The 27267-nt window shown below is 33.9% G+C and overlaps 3 protein-coding genes across 8 annotated transcripts; 2 read left to right on the top strand and 1 right to left on the bottom strand.

Moving 5' to 3' along the window:
• The first annotated feature begins 1469 nt into the window (after positions 1-1469).
• LOC103484546 (sphingosine kinase 1) lies at positions 1470-6236 on the top strand. The gene is made up of 10 exons (XM_008441674.3): positions 1470-2109; positions 2631-2753; positions 2859-2959; positions 3133-3205; positions 3562-3648; positions 3767-3844; positions 4037-4107; positions 4473-4766; positions 5605-5727; positions 5888-6236. Exons 1-10 carry the CDS (start codon positions 1782-1784, stop codon positions 6083-6085), a joined length of 1476 nt encoding a protein of 491 aa, XP_008439896.1. The 5' UTR covers positions 1470-1781; the 3' UTR covers positions 6086-6236.
• A 3123-nt stretch (positions 6237-9359) lies between these two features.
• LOC103484545 (B3 domain-containing protein Os07g0563300-like) lies at positions 9360-18621 on the top strand. Of its 3 annotated transcripts, none has more exons than XM_051088620.1 (14): positions 9360-9746; positions 10561-10642; positions 10763-10861; positions 11542-11878; positions 12029-12371; positions 12577-12673; positions 13224-13398; positions 14359-14432; positions 14970-15017; positions 15116-15379; positions 16487-16536; positions 16854-16967; positions 17402-17463; positions 17600-18621. In XM_051088620.1, exons 1-14 carry the CDS (start codon positions 9592-9594, stop codon positions 18385-18387), a joined length of 2688 nt encoding a protein of 895 aa, XP_050944577.1. In that variant the 5' UTR covers positions 9360-9591; the 3' UTR covers positions 18388-18621. The 3 variants fall into 3 exon arrangements, with proteins under 3 accessions (XP_050944577.1, XP_008439895.3, XP_050944578.1); XM_008441673.3 differs by having other exon boundaries at positions 9361-9746; positions 14970-15038; XM_051088621.1 differs by lacking the exon at positions 9360-9746 and having other exon boundaries at positions 10566-10642; positions 10752-10861; positions 14970-15038.
• A 1543-nt stretch (positions 18622-20164) lies between these two features.
• Positions 20165-24999, bottom strand: LOC103484543 (protein STRUBBELIG-RECEPTOR FAMILY 3-like). 4 transcript variants are annotated; one of them, XM_051088622.1, is made up of 17 exons: positions 24766-24999; positions 24326-24580; positions 23962-24091; positions 23812-23883; positions 23630-23695; positions 23430-23501; positions 23254-23325; positions 23115-23186; positions 22963-23028; positions 22736-22801; positions 22138-22511; positions 21604-22013; positions 21245-21516; positions 21019-21151; positions 20782-20891; positions 20516-20672; positions 20165-20427 (listed from the first exon to the last, which is right to left on the bottom strand). In XM_051088622.1, the coding sequence occupies exons 2-17, from the start codon at positions 24423-24425 to the stop codon at positions 20365-20367; spliced, it is 2235 nt and encodes a 744-aa protein (XP_050944579.1). In that variant the 5' UTR covers positions 24426-24580; positions 24766-24999; the 3' UTR covers positions 20165-20364. The 4 variants fall into 4 exon arrangements, with proteins under 4 accessions (XP_050944579.1, XP_008439889.1, XP_008439890.1 ...); XM_008441667.3 differs by having other exon boundaries at positions 20782-20918; positions 24766-24997; XM_008441668.3 differs by having other exon boundaries at positions 20782-20918; positions 24326-24479; positions 24766-24997.
• Positions 25000-27267: the final 2268 nt, after the last annotated feature.

Raw genomic sequence — 27267 nt, 5'->3', positions numbered from 1 at the left:
TAGGGGCTTGGCTATTCCACAGTTTCATGTTTTCATTCATTTGGAATTTCGATTCACAATTGATTTTATGATTTAGTTTGATATAACTATTCATTGTTTGAAATTGCAACATCCAACTCTAATAATTCCTATGAAGATTTTGAATTTAACTAAAAATACAAACTTTTTTTAAACATAAAATTGCAAACAATAAACAAATAATAAAACTAAACTTGGACTTGGAGGACTTGGAGAAGTAAACAATTGATCTATGACATCATTCAAGCTACGAAAAGATGCATGATTTATCATTTATTAATTATTTTTGTTTTTAAATTTTTAGCTAAAATTTAAATTTCATATATGAAATATGAAGATAAAAATGATGACAGATAGCTCAATTTTTTTCCGTTAATGATATCTATATTTATTGTTTCTTCTCTCTCTCTCTTTTTTTCCAGAGTTAGAAATATGAATATATTCAGTAACAGCCTCTATTTATGGTTAATTAAAAAATAAATAAACAAAGGATGAAACTTATTTAATGATTGTGTTTGATTTCTTGTATCTTTTTTCTTATTATTTTTATTTTTTCCAATATTTGAGGTTCTTTTAAAAAAATTAAAAATAAAATCGATAAAATTAATAAAATTTTGATAAATTTATTACACCCAATAATTTTATCAAATATTCTATTTTTTTACGGTTTTTCGTAAAGATGGATATCCATACATATTCCAAATTTTATAATTGAAATTTAAAACAAATATATGCATTCACATATTAGAAAGGTTAATATTAAAAATTAAATGTTTATAAATTGAAGATTTTAGAAAACAATAAATATGACTAGAGTTCAAACTCAATACGTCTTGAATGAATTTAAACACACACTATTGCAAGTTTAAGTTTGAGGTCCAGTATTTTCTTACAAACTAATATTCTTTTTTCAATATTTAATGCGTAGAAGCTAAAACTATGTAAACTTAACTTTTCCTTTTTGCCTTTCTTAATCTAAATCCAAAGTTATCCTTTTAATATAAGAAGGGAACAAAAAAAAGTTTTTTAAAAAAATAATTGTCTATTTTCCATACACACCTTAGCATTCTATAGAAAAGGTAAAGCATAATTTACAATAGTCTCTATGATTCTATTTAAAAAAAGGTTAAAAGCATAATTTTTATCAAAGCAAAATTATTTGGTCTTGGAAATTCTATTTAAAAAGGTTAAGAGTGTAACTTTTACATGTGTTTAAAGCATTGACCCAATATCAACACATAGGCATATGTTATGCACAATTTTATTAAAAGTTATTTAATTGATTAATGAATTGTAAATTAATAATTAAATTTATTTTAGTTATATTAAGTTGATTTAAAATAAATCAAGGTAAAAAGTAGTTGTAAATCACCATCATCAAATAGTGTATGGAGTGTCAATTGCTATAATTTTCGAAGGTTAGATGAATTCATGTATGGTTGAATATTTTTCTTAAAACGATTTAAATGACAAAACCCGTTTTTTACGATGCAACCAAATATCAAGAAGAAGGGTAAAAGCCATGTAGGAAGTTTGAACTTTGAACAACCAACAGCGGCTTAGCTTCAGTTAACCGTCGTGGAGCGCCTACGGTCTGAGTTCCCAGCAGGGCCAGCCTAACTTCGCTGTCTAAACGCCCACGTTTCATTGGTTTTCTCCGCCGGCGGCCATCACCCATCAACACAAACCAAACAGAGTATATACATACATATAGGAGATCGATATCCTTACGATTTTCTTTCTATTTCATTCTGTTCTGAAACATGGATCAATCCGAAGACTCAGACTCCATTCTCAACCACCGTGTCCTACTCCCCGACGGAACCGTCACGCCGATGATTCTTACTACCGACGGTTGGCTTCAGTGGTCGGAGAAAAGTCAACGGCGTTTGTCCATTGATAAAGAGGTTCTTGGATTCTCTATGGATGGTCCGAAGATTAGGATCAAAGCTCTTGTGGAGGACCGTGGTGGATTGCGGTGTTTTGGAAACAGCGGAGCTTTGGTGAGGAAGGAGTTTGTATTTCAGCCTCTTTCCGAAGAGTCGCGGGCGCTTTGGTGTCTGAAGCTCCGTGAATGCATCGATTTGCTTGGTAATATTATCGTCTGGAATTCATTTTTGGTTCTAATATTGACTTTGGTAGTTTAGGAAATGCATGGAACGACAAGTAAGGATTTTGCTGTGTTCTGATTTGTTTGTGCCTTTTGGTTCCGGTGATGATTTAATATTTTGGATTCTCTCGAAAGCCAAATAAAAACTCATAATCTAATTCTTCGTTCTCGAGACTATTCATTCGGCTTGATTTTGACAAGGAAAGAAAATTCATCTTATTACGATTCTTCTCTTTGCAAATTCGCGTCGTCATATGTTAGTTCCGGTATAGGATGAATGTACGATGCATATTGTAAGGTGCGTTAGATTCTGGGCTGATTACGAGTCCGATAATCCTCCATGTTCGCTTAATTCGGAACGTTATTGGTATTCATTGATTTGGTTTTTTGATTACTCGTAGGCGACGCAAGGGAACATTAGTGTTTTTAGTGCTTCAAGCTCACTGTGCCTAGCTTTATTTTTCAATTGGTTACTGGAATAATGGCATCTCTGTTTCTCCAGGTCGCCCAAAAAAGCTGTTTGTTCTCGTTAACCCATTTGGTGGGAAAGGAGCTGGTTCCAAAATTTATCGAGATGAAGTGAAGCCCATTCTTGAGGATGCCGAAATCAATGTCACACTGCAAGGTGGAAATACTTTTAAGAGATGTAGACTAATATCACTTGTGAGTTTGCCTACTAGCATTTAATAGGATTTCACTAAGTTTGTTTCCTCTGAATTTTAAATCTTAGAGACTAAATATCAGCGCCACGCAGAGGAGGTGGCTTATTCATTGGATTTTACTAATTACGATGGCATTGTTTGTGTTAGTGGTGATGGAATCTTGGTAGAGGTTTGCCTTCTACCCCTACTTGCTTTTCAAATTTATATTCTCTCTGCATTTTTTTTGGCACCGTCAATAATTCTGGATAGTACATAGTTGCTTTAGCCTTCTCATTGTAAAATCAGTTTTTTCTTCTTCTACCCCTATTTTCGTATTCTTACAAGCATCACATTGTTTAGTAGGTAATAAACGGATTGCTGAGGAGAGATGATTGGGTTGATGCAATTAAGACGCCTTTAGGAGTAGTACCTGCAGGTACATTACTATTAGCTCAGTTCATATGCCATTTGGTTGGTATGGTATAACCCTTTTTTATTATTTCCTTTTTAAGTATTACTCTGAGCATTATTCTAACTTAACTACATTTAGGGTTTAGGAGGTGTTTAAATAGTATGCATGATTGATTTGTAATGATAAATGGCATGCTTGATTGATTTGTAATGACTTGTACCAGATCATATATAGTGAAAGAATTACATTTCTAACTACTCAATCTCAGATTATTTCCTTAACTATCGAAAAGACATTACCACTCTATTAGTATTTAGTCGGGTTTCTTGCGTTAATGGCAAACGTTCTACTAGCATTTACTGTGGTTTACAAATGCTTAGGCACCGGAAATGGAATGGTGAAATCACTTCTTCATTCAATCGGTGACCCTTGTACAGCACGCAATGCTACTCTTGCCATCGTTCGAGGTTTGCATAGTGCTGTCAATTTCTTTTCCCTGTCCTTTTCCCCAATCTCATCTCTAATCTTTATTTTCTTTCACTTCGTGATTGAGGCAGAGTGCCTGCAAATTTTTATTCCTTGTAGGCCATAAATGTTCATTGGATGTTGCCACCATTTCGCAAGGAGAGGCTAAACATTTTACCGTGTTGATGCTTGCTTGGGGTATCTCTATTATAAAACCTCTCTCTTTAATGTGATCTACAGTTCAGTTGAGATTAATTTCCCATTTCTCGTGGAAAAAGTACAAAGATTTTCCGTTTGGTCGATGCTGCTGTTTCCATCTTGTTTTAAGTTTTGATTGTAAGATGAAATAATTTTAATTTGTCCCCTTAATCAAGTATTGCTTCATTTCAGGATTGGTAGCAGATATTGACATTGAGTCGGAAAAATATAGGTGGATGGGAAGTGCTCGGTTAGATATTTATGTATGTATGAGTACCTCATAAAAGATGATCATTTTTGATACACACTCAATTTATCTCTTTCCGTCATAACTTGTTTGTAAACTCTGTGAGAACAGTTATGCTATATACAACAACAAAACAACCACGCTAAAAAATGAATGACATATGTCTAAAAATAAGATGTCAATTGGCTGCTGACCGGATTATAATTTTAAATCTTCAAGTATTTTAGTTTTTCTTTTTAATTTATTTATGGTGAGTTTTGTTTTAGATGCAGAAAGCTCTGTTCTAGAACTAATGAGTACCCGTTGTGTGATTTCAAATATTCTCCTGAAGTTCCCTCAGTGAATAATTGGTGTTAGAATGCAACTTTTTCTTGTGTTTAGGCTCTCCAACGAATTATAAGTTTGAGGCACTACAGAGGAGGTGTTTCTTTTGTGCCTGCACCTGGATTTGAAGATTATGGAGAGCCGACAAGGTATGATTATGAAACTGCTAGCGTAGTAGAGGTTGACAAAAGTGATGGTGTGCCCATTAGTACTCAACGGCATGGCTACGAAGGACCTAATATCAACTTGAAGGATTTAGAATGGAGAAAATTTGACGGACCTTTTATTTCAGTCTGGCTTCACAATGTACCTTGGGGAGCTGAAAACACCTTGGCAGCACCAGATGCTAAGGTAGGTTTGTCTTACGTTGTTAGAATACTAATGAGAAATTCCCCTTGATATTGCAATATAGTTACAATAATGTTCTTTTACCTGCATTAAGGATGTGGTTGTCAGTTTCCACACGCCCTTTGTATAGGATCCACCAATTTGGATACCTAGGTTGAAAGTTATCATCGAGCCTCCTGTTAAAGATAATCCAATTCCAAATGACTCTTCAATCGTCTTTGGTAACTTTCATTTCCACTTGAGACTGGCAAGGGAAAATGCTATTAAAAACGATCTTGCAGGAGAAAAACTTAGATAATCTTTCTCTATTGATATTTAAATTAAACAATCTCCTTGAGGTTGCCACAATGCTAAGCGGTTTCTTCTTATCCTGATAATCTTGCACCAATTCATTATTTTGAGTGTTCTAGTGTTTGTGAACGTTTACATTAGTAATGTTCTACCCCTGAGAACTTTTGTGCAGAAAAGAGTTCTCTGGAATCTAACGATCCAAATAGGGTTTTTTGTGATAGTGTTTTCTGAGAGACTGACTGTGAGATAATATTACTCAAGTGGTGCTGGTGCTTGATACAATTTGCTTTTGTCATTCATCAACAGCTCAATTATTTATTGGAAAATTTTCAATATATAAAATCAAATGGAGTAATGTTTTTTTATTGCTTCAATCCTGCATAACAAGGTTTTCCTTCTGTGAATGGTGTGTGGTTTAGTTGCTAAGTTACCTGTTGTTTGCTAATGCAGAGTTCTCTAAGTTGGGTGCCTAGGAATTTTACATACGAGTTATTACTTTATCCCATGTGTTTAAAGTTGACATATACTGCCGTGGTCAATTGATATACAGATGTCAGATGGCTTCTTGGACTTAATTATTATCAGAGACTGCCCAAAATTATCTTTGCTGTCGTTGATGACTGAGTTAAATAATGGAAAGCATGTGAAGTCTCCATTTGTTACATATATCAAGGTTCATGCTTCGTTCTGTGTTGGCGCCTTCTATCTTCTTTCAATCATCTCATGCGAAACTGTGATTTGTGACAGAAATTTATAATTTTTCCTCTTGCATTTTTGTTCTGGTCTTTCAGTTTTCTCTTAAGATTTCCTTCATGTTGGGCAACTAATTGTAGGTCAAAGCATTTGTTTTGAAACCTGGCACACGGGTAGAGGAGCCAAGCAAAGAAGGAATTATAGACGCAGATGGTGAGATCTTAGCTTTGGGGAAGGGAACTCTCACGACTGGTCAGAAAACTCTTATGAATTATGATGAACTTCAAATCAGCGTGCATCAAGGGCTAGCCACTCTATTTTCCCCCTGTAGGAATTGATCAAATCAGATGATCTTGATTAAATTTTATTTCTGACTAGGAACAGAGAACAACCCTGATTTTTTCCCCTTAACTGTAAAGAACTAATATATATAGCAATTTAAGAGTTGACAAAATTGAGTGCGCGACAGTCTTGGGAAATTTCAGTTCATATTTGTTCTTCATTCTCAAACATTACTTTTATTTGAAATAGTTTGGAGTGCTTCTGTTACAGACATGGCATAACACAAGCAGAGACACCAAACACACAAATATTGATACCAAAATAAAGGTATTCACGACCTGGTTTAGATTCACAAAAACTAGTGTTTCTCGTTGGCTTTGTCTCAGACCCTTATAAAAGTCTTAAGTCCATTGCTCATCTGCTGCTCAACCAATCTTGATGGCTGTGCTTAAGCTCCTTTTGATGTCATTGCAGTATCCGTTATCTTAATTTGTAGCTTGAGAAGTATTCAAGAATTCAAATAATATACCAAAAAGAAACTCTACATATTTTTCCTCGAACAAAAAAAAAAGATATTTGATATCTTTCTTCATTCATGCATTATGTTAGATATCAAGGAAAATCTTGTTTTACCTTTTCGTAGGTTGTTTTTGTTTCACTTTTGTTCCATATAAGCATGTTTTATTTTATTTTTAAAAAATTTCTTGCTCAATTTTTCTGTTCTTTTTTTCCATCGACAACTTGATATGGTTATCTTGAGTACATTTTATCTTCTTTTTTTTTTCTCATTTCTGTGCGTTCTCAGACACCTTAACAGTTTTTTTTAATAAAAAGTAGTTCGTCAAAATTCTTGCTACGATATAAATTTGTCGGTGATAGAAGCATCACTGCACTCTGTTTGGTATAGGAGAGTTAGCATAAGGTATGTACAGCATTCAAGAAAACGAGTAACAAATCACGAATCAATTAGGGGTTGTGTGATAAGCATTTTGGATTTTTGAGAATCTTTTTGTAGAACGAAAACCATTCAACTCAAAACACAGGACTAAATACTATTAGATCCTTAGTCTGGACAAAGATATAAAATAGAGGGGGAAAACATCGGTTGGAAGGAAAAAAATCAATCCAACAATAAAAGATTTTAAAACTTCAACATGGTTGTAGGTTTGGCTGAACAATTAAATTCATCGATGGGAGATCTGTAACGTTGTTGAAAGGATGGGAGCAAAATAGATCTTCAGCCTCAAATCGATTTATTTATTTAATTTTGTGCAATACTTCAATGACATCTTCAAAATTTTTGACATTTGGAAAATTGTATCTTTTCCCACCTACCGCTACCAATAACGTAACCTGGTTTGTTTAGAACCAATGATTAGTAGAATAAAATAGTAATTTAGAGAAAGATCATTATTAAGCAATTCAAGTTACTTTACCATAATACATTGTTCTTTATCTTTTGCAGGTGTATATAATGAAGATCTCAAAACACTCTAATTCTTTCTCAAAATCATCGATTTATTATTAACTCTCTTCGTTACTTGTAGGCTTAATATATGAAAGTTAACTAAATGAAAATCAATTTTAATGAAAAGAAATAACAAGGGTTCAAGACTTATAAACCAACTTGCTTTGATATCATCATAAATTACCAATCGACAAAAAAGTTAGTGGATAAGGTTAAATTTAGTGTACTATCTAACATTTCCTCCCACTTGCGTATTTTAAATAGGAAAAAAACCCAAGTAAAAGTGTATATTGATTGAGAAAGGAAATTATCGATTTACCGAAAACTTGGATCGTGAAGAAATATAAATAAGTCAAACAATTTTCTCTGAAGGTAATTATAACATCGTTTAATTTTCAAAATTTTTGATTGAGTACGGATAATTTGGTTTGTTGGGGTAACTTTTGAGAAATTTAGGTAACTTTTTAGAGTTAGGAAAAACTTTTGAGTTTTTACTATTCATTACAACTTCTCTGAGTTTTTTCTTCCATTTTTTACCTTAGATTTGTGTCTGTTATTTTTTTTACTCTGGATTTTGCATTTTGAATTTATATGTTGGTCGAAAATTTTATTTTCCGTTAATTTTGAAGTTTTTTTAAGAATCATAATAAAAAACAGAAGATGTAACACACAATTTTATGTAAATTTTACAAATTTTCTTTAATTATTTTTTGTGGTTGAAATTTTCACTTTCCTTTTATTTGCAAAATTCAAACCATGATTTTAATCATCTATGTATGGAAACTTAATAATCAAAACATCTATTTATCAAACTCGACATTTGAACAGACGATGAAACTAGATAACATGCTTTTGAAGAATCTCAAAGGGGAGAGCAAGTTTATGCTTCATCATCAAGTTTGAGTTTATATGGTATCTTGTAAAATATGACCCTCGTGAATATTTTTGACCATTTAACGAAAAAGTTCATCTCATTTATCTTCATACTTTCCTTTAATCTTCTTTATCTTCTACGAACCAGTGTGTATCTCTTTTCCATTACATTATACTAATTATCATACTTCAGTATATTTGATGTTGCTCTTTAGTATTATACTTTAATGTCTGTATTGTATTTTGTACCATTATCGTTACCTTGACAATTTATGACTTTTCGTGGATTTAGTGAAGTGCATTTAATATTTCTTTAATAAAAAAGGTGTATCTTTAATGTACTAGTATCTTTTTTTTTTTTGAAATTGATGATATCGTCACATCATATCATATTCTTATCATATCATATTCTTATCTTATATATGTATTTATGTCATGTTTCATAAGATCAAGTAATTCCCAAAGAAAGTATTCTACCTTACCTCTATTCATATTTAGCTGAATTAACCACTCATAGTGTCAACTTAATTATCAAACTGTAGTACGTTTGACGCTACATTGGAGTAAAGATCTCTTACGAAGGTTAGTTTGAACAATATTCAAATAGAACTTGAGAAATTGGTCAAGATTTGACCCACGATAGATAAGATATGTCAACAACAATAATTATCAAACAAGTACAAGATATAGTATCCAAACTAACAATTAACCGTACATCCGAATATCAATCGAGTGAAATTGTGGTTGGTCCAAAGTGATGGAATTATAAAAAAGGAAAGAAAGGAAAAAAAGAAAAGAGGGAGACGGAATAGGAAGGGAACGGAAAATAAAGACGGCCCCAGTAAGAAGGACACGACTCGACTTGATTCCGAAGCCTCGTGGATTGATTGTATTGTATTATGATATTGCATCCTATGCCATTATTTATTATTGATAAAGGATTGATTGTATCGTTTGTTGAAGAAAAAAAGAAAGAAAGAGAAAGAAAATGATTTTTTCCAAAGAAAGATGCAATTTTTACTTTCGTCAAATTTATTTTTATTTGGTTTAAATAGGTCGCTGTCTTCTCTACAAGCCGTCTCTATGGTCTGATACAAATCCTGTTAGGCTTCTCGTCCCATGATTATTGCAGATCAGGTCGCAACTACCACCATTTCAACTCTCCTCACTTTCTTTCTCTTTTCTTCTTTCCTGTTCTAGGGTTTATGCCCTCCAACTCCCATGTCTTCTGCCCTTACCACTGCTTCTTCCTCCTCCTCCCCTCTTTCCTCTAAATCTTGCTATAATTCCGACTGTAAGGAACTCAGGCCCGACCGCTCCAGAAAGGGATGGCGTCTTCGCACCGGCGACTTTGCTGAACTCTGTGATCGATGCGCGTAAGTCTTATCTCTCACCTTTATCAAAATTGTTTCTTTCCTTTCCTTTTACCCCCCACTCGGTTTGGCCTAGTTCTTAGTCTGGACTACTTATCTGGGCATGTTTGGAGTTTTATTTGCTTGGTTAAAGGGAGGGGCTTTTCTTTTGCCCCGTCCACTTTAATCGCAGTCTTTTTTGTGAGGATGTTTTGACACTGGTTCTGTCAAGTTTCGAGTTTTACGGGTTAAGGTTCTGGGGATTAGTTTACAAAACTCAATGAATTATGGTTGCAGTTTCTAAATACGGTGAAACTGTATTTTCTGTTCTAGAGAGTTTACCGACGTGTGTTGTGGGGTAGAAGATTTTCATTGCGAGATTTGTTTTCCGATGACCTGTGAGAGTTAGTTGATTCCTGTTCTGATTGGAAGTTCTTTTGTTACTGAACCTGCAATTTTTCTTATGATATGCACAAAGTGACTGTCGTTCTTTTCCCCCCTTGCTTCGAAATTATTTCTTTCTAGGAAGTTGGAGCCGCTCGGACTTACTAATATTGTGGGCAATTTCTTTCTTTTGAATATCCGTAGTAACTCATATGATGTGTGCATGTGGATGGATTTACCACATTTGTTTAAGAGTGCTGAAATATAGTAAACAGATACCATACGATGGTGGTTGTGATGAGAGGATTTTTTTTTTTTTTTTCATTAAAAGGATTATGTCGATTGAAATTCGTCTATGTCTACGAGTGCTTACGTTTTCTTGTAACACCGTACACGAACTACTCAATTGACTACGAACATTTTAAGAACTCTGTTCAAATTCAATTCTTTTTAGTTCTGCTTACGAAGAAGGAAGATTCTGTGAGACTTTTCACTTGAATGCTTCTGGTTGGAGGTGCTGCGAATCATGTGGAAAGGTGAGTTAAGTTAATTTCTATCAATTTATATACTCTATCTTGTAAATGTGACCATGCATCTCCCAATCCTTACTTTTGGCTTATTTTATACATATTTACTAACGAGAAGTCTGTCTCCAGCGGGTTCATTGCGGGTGCATTGTTTCAGCTCATGCATTCACCTTATTGGATCCTGGGGGTATCGAGTGCATGACATGTGCAGGGAAGAATGTAATCTTAGTAAGGATGCATCTCGCTATTGTTAATTCTTTCATTGATATTTCTTTTAATTGTTCATACTTTATTTTTATCTGCTTGTTTAGTTGTGACTCATGAGTAAAATATTGCCATTTGAAGTTTCATTAGTTAAAACTTCTGTATAGACTATCCTTTTTACACATGGCTACTTTTTAATGAGAGATTCTGCCTCAATGCTGATGCAACAATTGCATCTCTCTTGGTAAACTGTAACATTGATCTCACAAGGAAACCGCCTGGTGAAATTGGAAATTACGAAGACAGTACGTAAATTTTATTCTTCAAGTCTAGTCATAAAAGACACGCTTGTTCAAATGGAAAGTATTATTTAAATTGATATGCTATAAGTTGACAAAGATACCTTTTTCTCAAAAAAACTAACCAATTCTGATACCTTTTCATAATCCTTACTATGTTTTTTTGTGTCTTGCTTTTTAGTGTTTATTTGTTAGGTTTTATCTTCTTACTGTTAAAAGTAATCCTCAGTTATTTTAGGCATTAACTTTTGAAATTTATGTTAAACCCGGTTTTCTATCTTGGGTTCACTCTCTAGTGTTAGGATACGGTTCATGCATGTGCAGCTTATGGAATTATAAGTTATTAGTTTGATTGAATTCCCACATGTTTAACTTTCTAAGTCAACTTTCTCGTTTTTGGTTCAGCCTCTAAATCCAGCCTGGCCACCGTCTTTGCTTTTCCATTCAGCTTTGCCTGACAGACTAAAAGAACTATCTGTTAAAAATTGGACTCAGTTGGCTGGATCAGGTCCTGTACCATGGCGCCAAGCTCCCAGTATGTTCAATTCTTCTCTCCCTTCTGGTGAATTGCATCACAGAGCACCTTATGAAGTTGACATATCAGCTGCACTTAACAAACTCAATACTAGCGAAAGGTTGCCTGTATCTTTAGAGAAAAGAAAAAACGAAGACTTCTCTCAAAGATTCTTGAATGGGAGCCTGAAGCCATGTGGGCAGGATTTATGTGAAAATGGGACTGCAGGTGTGCATCATTTTTTCCTTCTATATTTTATGTTTTGAAGACGAGTAGATAATTAGTACGAAGTTGATATGTAGTCACTATGGTGAGAGCAGTGTTTTAGTTATTATGAGTGTGAAGTGTTGGGTAAACCTGACTAGTGATATCGTGTAGGAGGCATTAAATCTGAGGACAAACCTAGCTCATGTTCTAATATGCCGAAACAGTCTAGCTTTGTGAAGGAGGATTCATCTACTATGCAATATGGTTTGAATATACCTTATGCACCTCCAAATGAACCAAGTGCTCGGGGTAGGATTTCTGGAACTCATTTGAGACCAACACCACTATCTTCTCTGCCAAAGCAGATCCATACCAATTTGCAAAATGGTGCTGACTCTAACGAAACACAGCTGCGTAATGGAAGGCCTAGAGGAGAATCACGTGGAAAGAATTATTTGCTTCCGCGATACTGGCCTAGATTTACTGACCAAGAGCTACAACAAATATCTGTTGAGTATCCTCAATCTTAGATAATTATAAAATACAAAATAAAATTGTTTGTAGTTGTTGAAGGCTTGTAACTCTGATTACTTGGGTTCTTACTCTTTAAAGCATTTCAGTTAAATCTTTACTGAAATATTCAAGGATCTTCAAGTTCCTGTGCATAATTTTGTCAAATTTTTTAGAAGTATTAGCTAATAGCCTTGACAAGATTCAAGCTCGAATTCTGTAATTACTCCATTGTTTGAGAAAATGTTGAGCGCTAGTGATGCTGGGCGGATTGGGCGTTTGGTGCTTCCTAAAAAATGTGCAGAGGTAAATAGTCAATTTCTAGTCTCTATTGGGGTTTTTTCTTTGGAAGTTTTGAAGTAGCCATTGTTTTTCAATGCTTGAAGGAGGTCTTATTCATTGTTTTAGAGAAAGTTGTTAAAAAGCTAGTATCTATTTTTCTCTATTCATGTTGATATCTTTTCACTCCGTTTTGGATTTTGTATCTTTTGAATATTTATCCCTTTTCATCACATCAGTGAGAAGATGTTTTCTGTTTTTTCAAAAAATACTATTTATTAGTTCAATACGTATGCTACTGTCTAATTTTGGTTGCAAGTCAATTGTGCAGGCTTCATGGGCTGAAAATTTTAGTGGTTTCAATCTTTCTAGCCTAGTAGCTGTAGTTCTAGTGTCGTACCTCATAGTTATTTGATACTTGAGATGGGTTCTTAGACGCAAATACCTGAACTTCGTGAAATGGTTGCTGCTTTTGATCTTTATGCATCTTTTTCCTTGTTATTTTGCTTCGTATATGGATAGACTTTACGTGTTTGTTCTGTCATCAGTCAGTTGGTTATATACTGTCATCATGCAGGCCTATTTTCCATCAATTTCCCAGCCCGAGGGATTGCCTCTAAAAGTACAAGATGCAAAAGGAAAAGAATGGATATTTCAGTTCCGTTTCTGGCCTAACAACAATAGCAGGATGTATGTTCTTGAGGGGGTTACTCCTTGCATACAGTCCATGCAACTGCAAGCAGGTGACACAGGTAAACATACAACTAGAAGAAAATACGTAACTCTCAGCAGCAATCACACACCACAGTTTGTTAAAAATTAGGTTTGATTGGAAGCTTTTTGTACACACCTGCAATGCCCTTAAATTGCCAAGGCCAGTTTGATAGTAATGTTTTAAGTTCTGTATCTACAAAACTAAGGCTGCTTCCTTGTAATTTCTATGTTCATTTGTTTTTTTAGTCTCGCTTTCTCAAACTTAGAATACCAAAATATATGTTCAAAAGCTCTCTTTTATAGTTAAAATTTTGGCAAAGATTTTAAGAATGATTAAAAAAATGAATGTTGCAAGATATTTTAATTGTTGATACCAAGGTTATTTTAAATATGTCAAACTTACAACAAAAATGCTGCTTGGTAGTTATGGTTTGTTTGTTTGTTTTGTTTTCATTTTTGTTTATTTTTGTTTTTTTAAGGGTTTTCCTGTATTTATGTTCTCTCATGTGTCCTTTATGTAGAAAAATGGAATTCATTTTTCTTTCAGGAGTTTTCAGGCTTCTGGTGGTTTCAATTGTGCTTTTAGAATCCTATCAAAATTATATAAAAAGGGTTCTCAAAAAAGTAATCTGTAAAACAAATTGCTAAATAGTTTGTCAAACAATCCTTAATTGATTCATGAATCGTTACTCATTTTCTTGAATGCTGAAACTTATATTAGTTTATATAAATATTAACTATCCATGGTGACTACTTACCTAGGAATTAATTTCATGAGTTTCCTTGACACCCAAATGTTCATCCTGTTGTTGGGTCATGCGGGTTGTCCCGTGAGATTAGTCGATGTGCGTGTAAGTTGGTCTACACACTCATGGATGCAAAAAAAAAAAAAATATTTACTATCTTTTATTTATAAAACCATACATTTTATTTGATGTCATATATTGCTTATGGTCTCACTCATGTTATGGGACTGAAATCTCCTTTCACATTACCAGTGACATTTAGTCGGTTAGAGCCAGAAGGGAAGCTGGTTATGGGTTTCAGAAAGGCCTCAGCTACAGCCGACCAGGTTATCCATTTTCAAGATAGCTTACGGCTTTTGTGTATGTTGAAAATTTTGAGTGAGATCCAGAATCTTAATGCCCTTAGAATATGAAAGTTAAATGCATTATTTTGTATGCAAAACGTTACATGGATTCATTATGTGTAAAGATATTTAATTGTTCACTTCTTTTGGGATATCAATTTTTACTATAAATGTCTAAGTCGCAATAATTTTGCACCTGAGACTGGAAACAGAGTATTCTGATTGATTTTGTAAGTTTTAGATTGTTGAAAATGTGACATTAGTGCTTACTGGAAAAAAAAGTTGCATATATTTACAACTAAACGAGAATATGAATGCCTGTCTGCAAATGCTCACATGTAACATCACTTACTGAGTTAGTAATTGTCATGGCAGGTTCTGTGATATAAATTTACACTTATTGAGTGGTTACGTTTTCCAGATTATGTCTAAGTTTAAGCACGAGTTTCCATATTTCTTTACCATCAAAACAGACTATCTAAAATTGTTTGTGATCTAACTCTATATTTTCTTTGGCAGGAAAATGAAACAAACAAGACCAAGAATGGAGCTCCTGTACAAGGAGATGTCAGTAATATAAAAGTTAAAGTCAGTAAAGTTTCATTTGCTATCCATTACTTTAAACAATAAATATTGGATCACCTTTCTTTTCATGAATCAACCAGGCTGAACTGGCTGATCCTACTTCGTGGACAAAAGTTGATAAGTCTGGATACATAGCGAAAGAGGTCTTGGGTGCCAAACCTTCAATTTCTAGAAAGAGGAAAAACAGCACCCTAGGTTCTAAGAGTAAGCGCCTTAGAATTGACAACGAGGACATGATTGAGTTGAAGATAACTTGGGAAGAAGCCCAAGGATTGCTTCGGCCTCCTCCAAACCAAGTTCCAAACATTTTGGTCATTGAAGGTTTTGAATTTGAGGAATATGAGGTATAACTCACTACAGCTATGTATTTATGATTCCATGTATCCGTTATTAGCATTTCAATTCTTTGTGAACTGACAACCAACACATCCTTGACTCAAAGAAGAAGAAAAAGATAAAGAAAAAGAAAATCAATATATCCTTCTTTGGTGCTCATCACGGAATAAAATACTTTGGCTATGATGCTCTGAATACCAGCAACTGGTTATATATGACCCTTATACTTTGCTTATGTCGACTGTCATATGACTAGTGGAAGTGAAATATTGCAGCCAAATACTATTTGCAAAATGTTGGAGCTACCCTATCTTTGGGCAAAATGTTGACTTGCAACTTTATTGCTAGGAGTTACCCTTATGATTTCGTGCATAGTAACTAATTGGAAATCTTTTAGGAACAGTATAGGATGTCTTTGCTCAATATTGGTTGGTTAGAATGAGCTGACCAGTGTGGTACTTAAGTGGCTTGACTCTCCCACCCCAATAAATGGCTTTTGGTGTGCGTTTTTTAAGGTGCTAAAGTACCTAACAAAATCCTTTTTGTTACCTTTTGGTTTTGTGGGTTAAATCATTCTCATTCTTTCGTATCGACTTCTTTCTTCTATATATAACTTATCCAAAGGGAAAGAAAAAAAAAAGCAGCTAGAAGCTATATTCACATTCTAATTCAAGGCTCTAAACTCAGGTTTTAAATGCTCCTCACTGCTTTTGGATCCAGAAAATGTTTTAATTTATTTCATTAATTAGAATGAACATGACAATAATTTTGGAGGTTGTCCTTTCTCTTTGATCCAATATTTGCCGTGATTTGGTTGCCGAGGTGATTATTGTTTTGGTTTTGGAGTCGACCAAGAACCAAATCGATCGATTTTCATCTATTTAAACCAATCACTGGTAAATAACAAAACCAACTAATTGATTTTTATTTGGTTTAGTTTATTTTTGGTTTTGGCGTTTCTTTTTTCTTACGAACCTTTTTTTTTCCGACTTTTGTTTTGAATGTCAGCCTTAGGTTTTGGAGTTGAAGTAATTAGTGTTGTTTATATGATGTCTATTTATGCTGCATGTATAAGGGTGACGGTAACATCAATATTCTGGCTTATGTTATTACAGGAGGCACCTGTACTTGGGAAGCCATCAATTATACCACCCGATAATACAGGGTAAATGACCTCTCTTTTCTGGTGGGTTGATCACTTTCGTGTAGCTTTTCTGCACCGTCATGATGTTCATTTTTCTGTTGTGTGCTTCGCCTATTTATGGGCAGGACTGGCTGATTTTTCATTTTGTTGCTGAAACTTCTATCTGTTATCTGAAATGATTAAATTTGTTTGTGTTTTTTGCTATTTTTTCCTTTTTCCTTTGTATTTGAAAATAGCACGTGTCTTGTAGCCTTTTGTTTTGTCTTCCTGTGGTTATGACATCTTACCATACATATATATTATCCTTGCACATTCCAAATACTTTGGTTCATTTTCAGTGAAAGGATTCAATGGACGCAATGTGAAGACTGTTTGAAGTGGCGAAAATTGCCAGCCAGTGCTCTTCTTCCCTCAAAATGGACTTGTTCTGACAACTCATGGGAACCTGAGAGGTAGCAAGGATGCATTATTCTCTATTGACTTCTCTAGTGTTATTTATTTATCTTTATCACAATGAGATCTAAGACAGTAAGCACAATTAGTATTTTTCTTTTCATCTCAGTGCAGCCGTATAGTGTATAGAGAGGAGCTTTCTCCTATTTTCTACAATATATTTATTTTTCGTTTGGGCTTCTCATTTTATCATGGTGCTGTTACCAGAGGTTAATTATTTATTCCTCTTTGGTTATTAATGAAATGGGATTTGATATGTCGAGGTAACACTGTCAGACATGTTTCATTAGAATTCACGGTCCGTTCAAGGCACTATTTTGGAGGAAAGGATTAAAATGTACTGTGGGAGTTTCTTGAGGAATTATCTCGGTGCTTTTGATGTAGTCGGTGTGGCCTATATGGATATTACTAATAGAATTCTCTTTGCCACTAGATCTTTTTGCTCAGCACCTCAAGAGTTGTCAACAGAGCAGCTAGAAGAACTACTTTCCCCGGGTAATTCAGATGTGAATTGTTCAAAACAAAAACTATCACATCTTTGATCGTATCTTCATGCATGATGAATCTCGACTGATTTAATTGTATTTTGTTTACAATGTTCCTATCCTAATCTGCTTTTTGCTATTTATAGTTGCTCCTGTCAAGAAAATGAAGGCTGCCAAACTAGAACCAGATAATGTTGAAGCTCTGGAAGGACTTGACACACTTGCAAATTTAGCCATCTTAGGAGAGGGTGAGGCAAGCCAGACACCTGGCCAAGCAACCACAAAGCACCCTCGACATAGACCTGGATGCTCATGCATAGTATGCATTCAACCACCGAGCGGGAAGGGACCAAAACATAAGCAGACGTGCACTTGTAATGTGTGCCTGACAGTAAAGCGTCGGTTTCGAACATTAATGCTTAGACGAGAAAAAAAGCAATTTGAAAAGGAAGCAGAAACTACGCGCCAAAGGAATCAATTTTTGGATGAAATGTTCCCGGATAGATCAATGGACGATGAGTCTCTTACTTGCAGTAATACAAGTACAAGTAAGCTTATCGAGGAAGGAAAAATGAACGATGGCTCTGATGAGGATCCTAATAGAAATAAGCCATCCACTTCGCCTTTTAAAGGCCAGATTGATTTGAACATGCAGCCCGAGCGGGAGGATGAGCTGTCACCAGGTTCTGATTCTGGAAGCATGATGAAAATGCTTCAAGATACTGGGGACAGGTTTCTTGAACAGCAGAGGTCGAACTCCGGTGGTACTCGAAGTTCATCAAGCGATCCGTTAGAACCTGGAGGGGAACGCGAACACAAAGGTGAGAGTAGTAGCAATGTCATTGATCGCAGTAGCAACAATTTAGACGTTGACAAGGACCATCCTGCAACCTTGTCCTTGAATCCTTCGGCATCCATGTCAGCTACAGGTTGAATTAAAACATTCCACTTAGATGCGGGCACTTCTTATATACATTGCATTGGTGGGTCAGTTTTTGTTGTACATTCATCCACGCTGGCCTTCATCAAGTTGCAAATCTGTACATAAAGAGGGTTTAGAAATGTTAATGAGGATCGAGAAATCTGTACCTTCAAACACAACCACCCTTAGTTTTAGATGACAGCGGAATGTTGAGCAGATAACTAATGAAATCTCTTATTTAATCAACCATTTGAAATTGGAAGAGTGTTGACTGAACACTTCATGCACAATTATTAACAGGTGAAGCTGGATTTCAGCACTATTGAAACGGAACCTCGTTTTCAAGTTTGACTCTAATACCATTTCTTCACAATCTCAAGGAAAGATGCAGACTAATTAATTGTTAATAAATTATGTTCCTCACTTTTAGCTTATTTGATAATGTTGATTAAAATATACTTGCAATAATTGTTTACTCTTTATTTTGTTTTTTGAAGTCTAAATTGAGATTTTAGCTTTGGACTTAAAAAGAGAACGAAAAATATTCCCACTTGTAACACCAATGTTTTTAATCGTATTCTTACTTAAAATTATTGTTTTGATGCTAAAACATTTGGTTGTAAATGATTAATATGTCGCTTGATTTAGCTTGAGTTAATTAGATTGGTATAATCCTGGAAAAGGAAATAGATTGATATAAAAATTGTTTGTCTAGAGAAACAATCTTTTGGTGATTTTTTTTCAAAATTATTTTTACTTGTTTTTTTTTTAATAAACAAATTGGTGGAACGATTATTTACTAATATATTTAATACGATTCTGGGGAACTTTGACGTTATTTAAAAGAAAAATAGTGGAATGAAGCCTAAGAAGCAACATTATTAGTTTTTTTAAACATGTAAATCTAAAGAAAAGTTTGAAAATTTGCCTTATTTTTCCAATTAAATTCAAACCTAATTAACACTTTTTCTGTATCCAATTTGTCTTTAAAATACTAACATTCATATATATAATTAACCCATGACTCTCAGTATCTACTTAATATAATTATTTTGTTGAAGGAATATTTTTTACCTGTTTTTCTCCTTATGACAATCGTAATAAAAATATTTTATAAAAGAATTTTACGAGATCTTTTAGTCTCTATTCTATAAAAGAATTGAGAATAGTTTGTTACTCAATTAGAAATTTGTAGAAGTCTCAAAAATTATAAACAAATTAATAAAATGAGATGATTTTAATTATTAATTTAAATGATTTTGTTCAAGTCCCTTTTCTTTTCTGATCTAATGAATTGATAAAATGTTACCATTAGACAAATTTAGAGGTAAAAATTCTAAGATTTTTTTAATTTTGAACTTGTTTTTTCCGAAAGGTTAAATAATTATTTATTGAAAAGTGAAATAAATTTTAATTATAATTAAATTAGAAGACTAAAAATCAATCGTAGGCAACAATACTAAATACTTGATAAAAATATTTATCTAAATGTGTTTTTGCATAATTGATTACATATTATTTAATTTGAAAAAATTGATTCAGTTATGTATTTTTATTACTGATAAAAAGCATTTAAATGAGCTGTGAGACCAAAATGAGCATTGCTCAACTAAGGTGTAATTTAAATTCTCCACGCTATTGTATATTGTATCTGTGATTGGTTTAAATTGAACTACATTGGTGTTACAATCACATTATTAAATTTTCAATTTAATCATAACCCTATGAAAAGAATAGGAAAATTGTTGTAATTATATTCCTAAAGATATAAAATAAATGGGAGTATAAATGTAAGAATATAACTTAGCATTTTTTTTAAAAAAAGATGGGGAACTAATCAATGAGTAAAAATATTCACATGAAACAATGATTAAAAAAAAAAATTAAAAACATGCATCCACAACTTTTTGGTACCAACAACTTTTGATGCTCAACATTTTGTTCAATCTTCTATCCTCCTCCTAAAGTGTTTCAGCTTCTGACTTTCTTCTACAACATTTGCAAGAGTTCCTGTACAATTTCGGAGATTGGGGGCCGAAATTCGGGCTCTCTCTGCCAAAAGGTTGGCAGAAAATGTTAGTAAAGAGAAGTAAATATCTATGGTAACTTGATATGAAGCAACAGTTGTAGAGAATGTTACCATTATACAAGAGGAAATAATATCAGCAAAGCGCGATAACGATTTAACAGGATACATGCCATTAAGTGATGGATCGACCATTCTTGATAATGCATCGATATCATGGAGCCTTGAAACAGCCCATCGAACAAGAAATTGTTCTCCTCGAGGCAGTGATCTAGAGTTCCACAATCGAGTAAGAACATGAATATTGTAACTTAGGAAAACAAAACTAAAAGGTGAGCAAATAGTGAATAATGGATATCACTGATTTAGGATTTGCATACCGGTCACAAGACTTTCGACCAGTCAAAAGCTCTAGCATTACGACTCCGAAGCTATAAAGATCACTTTGGTAAGTGTAAGTTCCTAGCTCAAATTCAGGAGCACTATAACCCTGAGCTGGGAGGAATCGTGCAGATGACTAAGTAATAAAATTTGTGTTAGCAACAATGTATTTCTCGCAATTTCTACATTTAATAAGTTCTCATATGCTAATTGATTCTAGGATCTGGATAAAGTACCTGAGTAGCTGAAGGCAGCAGCCGAGCTAAGCCAGAGTCAGAGACTCGTGGTTTTAGCTCATTGTCCAAGAGAATGTTAGCAGACTTGAAATTTTGGTGCATGATAGGCGGTTGACAGGCTTCATGCAGATACCTATCTCACAAGAGAATGAAAGAACTTAATACCTTCAGTACTACACCATTTCATTGAAATCTGTCTTGCAAACTCAATTATTCATTCACTTACTCGAGGGCACGTGCAGCTCCAAGTGCAATCTTCACACGTACATTCCATGAAAGCTTTTGATGCATCTCCTTGTCGACATGAAGTGCGTCATAGAGTGTGCCATTTTTGCAGTACTCATAAATGAGTAGATACTGTCCATGCTCAGCACAATATCCCACAAGCTCCACAATGTTATCGTGCCGAATTTGACATATAATAGACACAAGGTTGTGAAAATCATCATCATGCCAATGAGTTGAAGAGGATCCATCCAGTTTCTTAACAGCCAGAAGCTGAAGAAAATTTTTTGACTCCATCATAAGGAAAGTAAAAGTAATAGGAATTTACCTACTTATTTTAGAGTGATTAAATTATCTTACCCTTCCACTTGGAAGTTCAGCACTATAGACACTACCAAGCATTCCTCTCCCAAGAAGATTATCTTCAGAGAAACTATTAGTATACTGCTGAAGTGACGCGATTGTGAAAACTTTTAAAGAACTTGTTTTCAGTTTTCTAGGTACTTTACTGGGCACTTCAGCCGCCACAATTGGTTTTGCAATCTCCTGAGTTGAAAGGAGTGGAAAAGGAGGGGGAGGAGGTGGTGGAGGGAAGTCGTCTATGCTTATGCTCGAACTCTCTGTATGGTCTCGTCGGAAACTCGTACTAGAGGCATCTTTTCTTTTCCCATTTGTGTCCTTTCTATCATGTAGCCTTGGGGTTGTAAAATCCATTATTCTATCCTTCATTCTGTCTCTATCAAGTGGCTTAAGAGTGGTCTCCTTTGGACCTTAAAAAAAAAACACGTCTATTAAGTCAGGTTTCACGTAATATTACACATGAAGAAAGGCAAGATTGCATAAATTTGACAAGTGAAAAATTAAAAGACGACAGAGAGATGGGATGGTTTGTACCTTTCTCCATGTCTACACCTTCAACCGAGGGCTTCATGGGTTTAGGCTTATAATTAGAAGCCATATCAGCTTTGTCACGAACACTCTTGTTGTCTTCTCGACGCTTGCTTCTTTTCAAGCATATTGACACAAGAAGACAGAATCCTAATGCTACTAATATTCCTGTGCCAATAATAACAATCCAAATGATCCGCTTAGCAGAGAAAAAACTCCTTGCTCCATCTGATGATTCAGGAGTTCCTGGCCACAATGGCTGGCCTGCACCTGCCTGTCTGGTTGGTGGTCCCACAGTAACTGGCGCAACAGCAAATGGTGAAGGGGCTAAAGCAGGTGCAGACGGAATTATCGTAGTATTGAAAGGGTTCCCATCTTTTCTGCATATATAACAACAACAAAGTTGATAGGATATAATATTTCCTTCTAAAAAGGGAAAAACCAAGTTAACTATGAAAGAAGAGGAAAACAAGATATGTGAAGTCATGAAAATGTATAAGGGAAATGATGTCAGTTAGGAACTTGGTTCCACAAAGTCTCAGGCCAAAAAAAAAACCCTGCATGCATAATAATCGTATTTTCGGAATAAAATGCTTAAATTCACCTGAAATTTGGAATGCCCAACAACTTTGCAGGTATAGGTCCAGAAAATAGGTTGTTCTCTATATTCCTGCATACCAGTGAGTAAATTTTCAAATGTAGGACAAAACCAGCAATTCCCAAACAATGTATTAACTTCAGCATTAAGATACAATCCTTTATTGGATGTAATGAACAAAAAACAAGAATGAAGTTTTTTTTTCCAAATCATAGATGAAGTAAGAATAGTACAAGTCTGATAACGGAAGATCCTGTAGAGCGTCAAGCATCCCAGAAAGTTGATTGTTCTGCAAGTGTCTGAAGACAAAAAATTAAATATGCATATAACCCACTGGTAAATGTGAAACATGGAGAATTGAAAGTTCTTGCAAATATCAACTCACAATGTAGTAAGGGATAACAAATCAGCCACCGAAGGAGGCAGCTGACCACTCAAGTTGTTGTTTGACATATCCCTAAATAATAGAAGATGATCAGACTCAAATTTCAGCGAGGCTATCTGAGTTAAATGAAGACACTCACAAGTTATTCAAGCCATTAAGCAGCTGGAAGACATCAGGTATTGCCCCGGTAAGAAGGTTATTATTTAGTGACCTGAGGGGCAATGAAGGCAGGCATCATATTGAGAAAATTGGATAGAAGATGACCTAAAAATTGGCACCAAGATAATAAGAAAATTCGCTCGTCAATAAACTTACAGGTCCATTAGTTGTGTTAGCGAGGCCAGTGCAGGGGGGATGCTTCCAGTGAATTGATTTGCTGATAAAGAACTAAACAACGAAAATGACAAATGTTAAAAATACCAGAAGAGAACCACTACAAAAAATGCAAATAGTATTAGTTAGCAATGACTAGCTGGTAAAGTTTTTCAAACTGAAGAAATTGAGAGGTAACATACAGACTTCTCAGTGTAGGGGGCAGTGTAGATGGAATATTCCCTCCAATATGATTGTTGCTAAGATCCCTACTCCATAAAACAGTAGAAAAAAACTTCAAAAGACCATACGTGTAGTTATGCAATTAGATAATGGATATGGACCCATCTTTAAGATTCAAATTCACAATGAAGTTGAAACCTACATTGATATTATTGACTCGAATTGGTCCAAGCTAGTGCCTAGCTCTCCTCCTAAATTCAATCCACTTAGTTGTCTGTGGCAAAAGCAAATGACATTATTAACAGAAAGGAAACTGAAGTTCGCTAAAAAATGATGAATGGAATTCACATACAAAGCTGTTATATTTGAGAATACACATTCAACCCCTTGCCACTTCTCCCCACATGGATCACCTCCCACAAGAATCCATCCTCGCAAAGGAGGGTACCCAAGAGAAATAAATAATGCATTGATTGCAGCAACTAACAATAAGAAAAAGAAGAAAATCAGTAATGAGTAAGAAAATGACAGTAACGAGAACAAGAAGCAAGAAGCAAAAAGCAAAAGGCTAAGGGAGAGCAGGTTTCTATTTACAAGCATTTTCCATCTGGGTTTTTTTTCTCAATCTTTTCAGTTAACCAAACAGAAACGATAAATCTCAACCAGTGTCCAGATAAAGTAAAAATTAAATAGAACACTTTGGGTATCTGCCTTACCATCGCGAAGGTCAGTATCTCCAAAGCAAAAAGGGTTGATGGAAACCAAGAGCAGCCCAATTAGGATCTTCATGAACAAATTCCAATTAGCACAACCCATTAGCCAAACAGAGCTCTACTCAAAATCCCACTTGAATACTTTCGTTTCTTTTATCTGGGACAAACAATCAGCCAAATCTAAGCTTCCCCTCTTTCAAGAACACCATACGTATAAAAACACTTCACCATCAAACAACCCAAAGAACTCCAAAGCATCTAAGAAAAAAAAAAAAAAAAAAAAAAAAAAAACTCACAACCCTGTGATGGAGAAAACAAGGTAAAGAAGCACAAAAATCAACAAAAGGTAAAGATGGGTCAGCCTCCTTAGCGAAACATATGGATTATCTTTCACACCAGAGACGAAAAAGAAAAGGGAATAATGAATAGAAGCAAACAAATACCAGATAGAGCAAAATGTAAGTATCAAGAAGTGGAGGAGGAAGTAATGGAAGAGCCTTTTTCTCCTTTAACTTTTTTCAAAAATTAGGAATTGTATGAAGCACCCTGTTCCAGCAGAGAAGAAAACCAAAAAGGCAGAGATGCATAGAAGAAAGAAAGCAAGTGTTTTTAAAAAAGAAAAGTAGTATATATCCCCATCCTTTAAAAAGGAACCAAATATGATTCTTTGTGCATGTGGAAATTTGACACTTTAAAACTTTGAAAATAATAAAATTGTATGTATAGTCTTGTAAACGGTCGAAATTAGAAATTAAAAGTCGGAAGAAAGAACACTAATCGGAGACACTGCCCACCGGCTACTAGGGACCACGCCTGAACGCCCAATCTCATCCCTTCTTCCTTAAGAATTTGTCTCTCTAACTACCGTAAATCCCAAAACGTATCTATTATATTTTACTAATGTATATATAAATTATAGTTTCTAACTTAGTGCTGATATTTTAAAGCAACAGTATTTAGAATTGATTTTTTTTGCAATATATATATTACTAATTCACACGTTCTCGTTGCTTTAGAAATGGAACGTTGAATCAATATAAATTTTATTTATTTATTTTACCGAATCATATTAAGAAAATCTTTGTTTAGAATATCCCAAAAGATTTTAACAAAATTGTGGTTATTTATAGATATTTATTTTATCAAATTAGACAAATACTCTATTCTTAAAATTTCACATTTTAATGAAAAAGATTTATTGATATTATTATTTACGGTGTATGTTCGAAATTTTAAAGAAAAAAATCTTAATTTTGTTAGACCATTCCAAAAGATTTTAATTAAATTTTAAAATAATTATTGTACTGATCTCAGAAAATTAAAAATTGGAAAAACAATTTTTTTTAAATTAAACAAAAAAAGAATCTTGAAACAAAACAAAGTTCACTTTTTTTCTCTCCTTTTTTTTTTCTCTGTTGAAAATGTTCCAAATACAAAAACTTGTATTATTATATTATACTTACACAGGCCCAAAGAAATTGAAAAATACTTGTTTAAAGTTGTGAAAGAGTGACTCGACTGATATCTATAGTAATTTATCTTCAATCCCACTCCAATCCAAGACAGTGACTAACAAATCCTGTTTGGCAACAATCATTATTTGGCTTGACTTATATGACATTTTAATTAGGAAATTCATTCATCGAGTAAACCAATTAATTAGCACAACACAACCTTAATTTAATCTGCCTCAACCACTGTGCTGATTTGGCTTTTGATTGTATGATTTTTAAACTATAATTATATGGTTGGCTTTAACTTAGAGAACACACTATTTATAAATTAAAACATACTAGCAATTAGCAAATCCCATCATATCATATTACTTTCTTTCAACACTATTCAATTTCTTGTTATCTTAATATCAATTTTTTTTCAAAAGGTCAAGTGAACTAGTTCATGTGTTGCCTATTTCAAATTGGTAGATAACATTTTTTTTAATTTTTTTTTTAAATATTCCCACTTAATATCTATTTTGATTAAGTTTACATAATTTTAGAATTCAAATAAGCCATATTTTTAATTCCTTTTTGTCATGTTTATTTCCTCAAATTAATAATTATATAATTTTTAAATTTTATCTTATATATATAAGTTTTTTTTTTTTTTTTTTTTTTGGACAGAAAAATTGTTGGAGTGAATTGATGGGGAAAAACAATAACTTTTTGAATATGGCACATATATATAGATATAGTGTGTCTCACGTTAAAGACATAATTTGCATACAATGATTATGAAATTAGGTGTTAAAGATTCAAAACTAAATAACTTTACAAGTGATGGATAAAATAAATAACTTTCCACTTGAACGATGGAAGAAAATTATGTGACCTTTACCATGTCACCCTCTCTCTCAATTGAGCAAAAGAAATGTTTGGTGTAGAAGCAACAACAGAAAATAAAAACTAATAGATTGCTTGTATTTCACTAGACAAAAAGATTCACATGATCATTCATCATATTTCAATTTTCAAATGTTAGATTGCCATGGAAAGATTGTCGATCTTAACATAGTTTCAATTGGTTAGCTAAAAGATACCAATTTCATCAAATTATTGGAAGTCCATATTATTATGGTTTCTCGAGCATAGCTTTTGAAATTGCAAATTGTGTATAGATATTTCAAGAACAAAGGGAGACTTGATTTTTAATAACCATTAATTATGTTTTCAAGTATTAGATTTTAGTTATTCAATTTCTTATAGAAAATGATAGCTGTTTATCGTTGTCAGCAAGCCTGAAATAATTTTTTTATACCTTAGTTCATTTTGGTATATGTTTCGTTTCTTATTCCCATAATGACTACTAAATAATCACTTATATTGATTTTTATTATATTACTTACTTTTATTAGCTAAGCTAATCTCTCGTTATTTCATTATTATTGAAATTAATCACTTTTTGATAAATCAAACATACTATTACTTCTTAATATTTTTAACCAA

Source organism: Cucumis melo, chromosome 8 (assembly GCF_025177605.1).
Source record: "Cucumis melo cultivar AY chromosome 8, USDA_Cmelo_AY_1.0, whole genome shotgun sequence".
Taxonomy (NCBI): Eukaryota; Viridiplantae; Streptophyta; class Magnoliopsida; order Cucurbitales; family Cucurbitaceae; genus Cucumis; species Cucumis melo.
This window is presented reverse-complemented; position numbering and strand designations above follow the sequence as displayed.

What these genes read in the sequence shown, in the direction of transcription:
- LOC103484546 (XM_008441674.3), top strand. Translation starts at nt 1,782, where the DNA reads ATGGATCAATCCGAAGACTCAGACTCCATTCTCAACCACCGTGTCCTA. An exon ending in TACTCTTGCCATCGTTCGAG is followed by an intron (nt 3,649 to 3,766) that starts GTTTGCATAGTG and finishes TATTCCTTGTAG; the next exon opens with GCCATAAATGTTCATTGGAT. An exon ending in TGGCAGCACCAGATGCTAAG is followed by an intron (nt 4,767 to 5,604) that starts GTAGGTTTGTCT and finishes ATTGATATACAG; the next exon opens with ATGTCAGATGGCTTCTTGGA.
- LOC103484545 (XM_008441673.3), top strand. Translation starts at nt 9,592, where the DNA reads ATGTCTTCTGCCCTTACCACTGCTTCTTCCTCCTCCTCCCCTCTTTCC. An exon ending in GCTGCGAATCATGTGGAAAG is followed by an intron (nt 10,643 to 10,762) that starts GTGAGTTAAGTT and finishes GTCTGTCTCCAG; the next exon opens with CGGGTTCATTGCGGGTGCAT. An exon ending in AACTCATGGGAACCTGAGAG is followed by an intron (nt 16,968 to 17,401) that starts GTAGCAAGGATG and finishes CTTTGCCACTAG; the next exon opens with ATCTTTTTGCTCAGCACCTC.
- LOC103484543 (XM_008441667.3), bottom strand. Translation starts at nt 24,425, where the DNA reads ATGGGTTGTGCTAATTGGAATTTGTTCATGAAGATCCTAATTGGGCTG. An exon ending in CCCCCTACACTGAGAAGTCT is followed by an intron (nt 23,502 to 23,629) that starts GTATGTTACCTC and finishes TTCGTTGTTTAG; the next exon opens with TTCTTTATCAGCAAATCAAT. An exon ending in TGCTGCCTTCAGCTACTCAG is followed by an intron (nt 20,919 to 21,018) that starts GTACTTTATCCA and finishes TTTATTACTTAG; the next exon opens with TCATCTGCACGATTCCTCCC.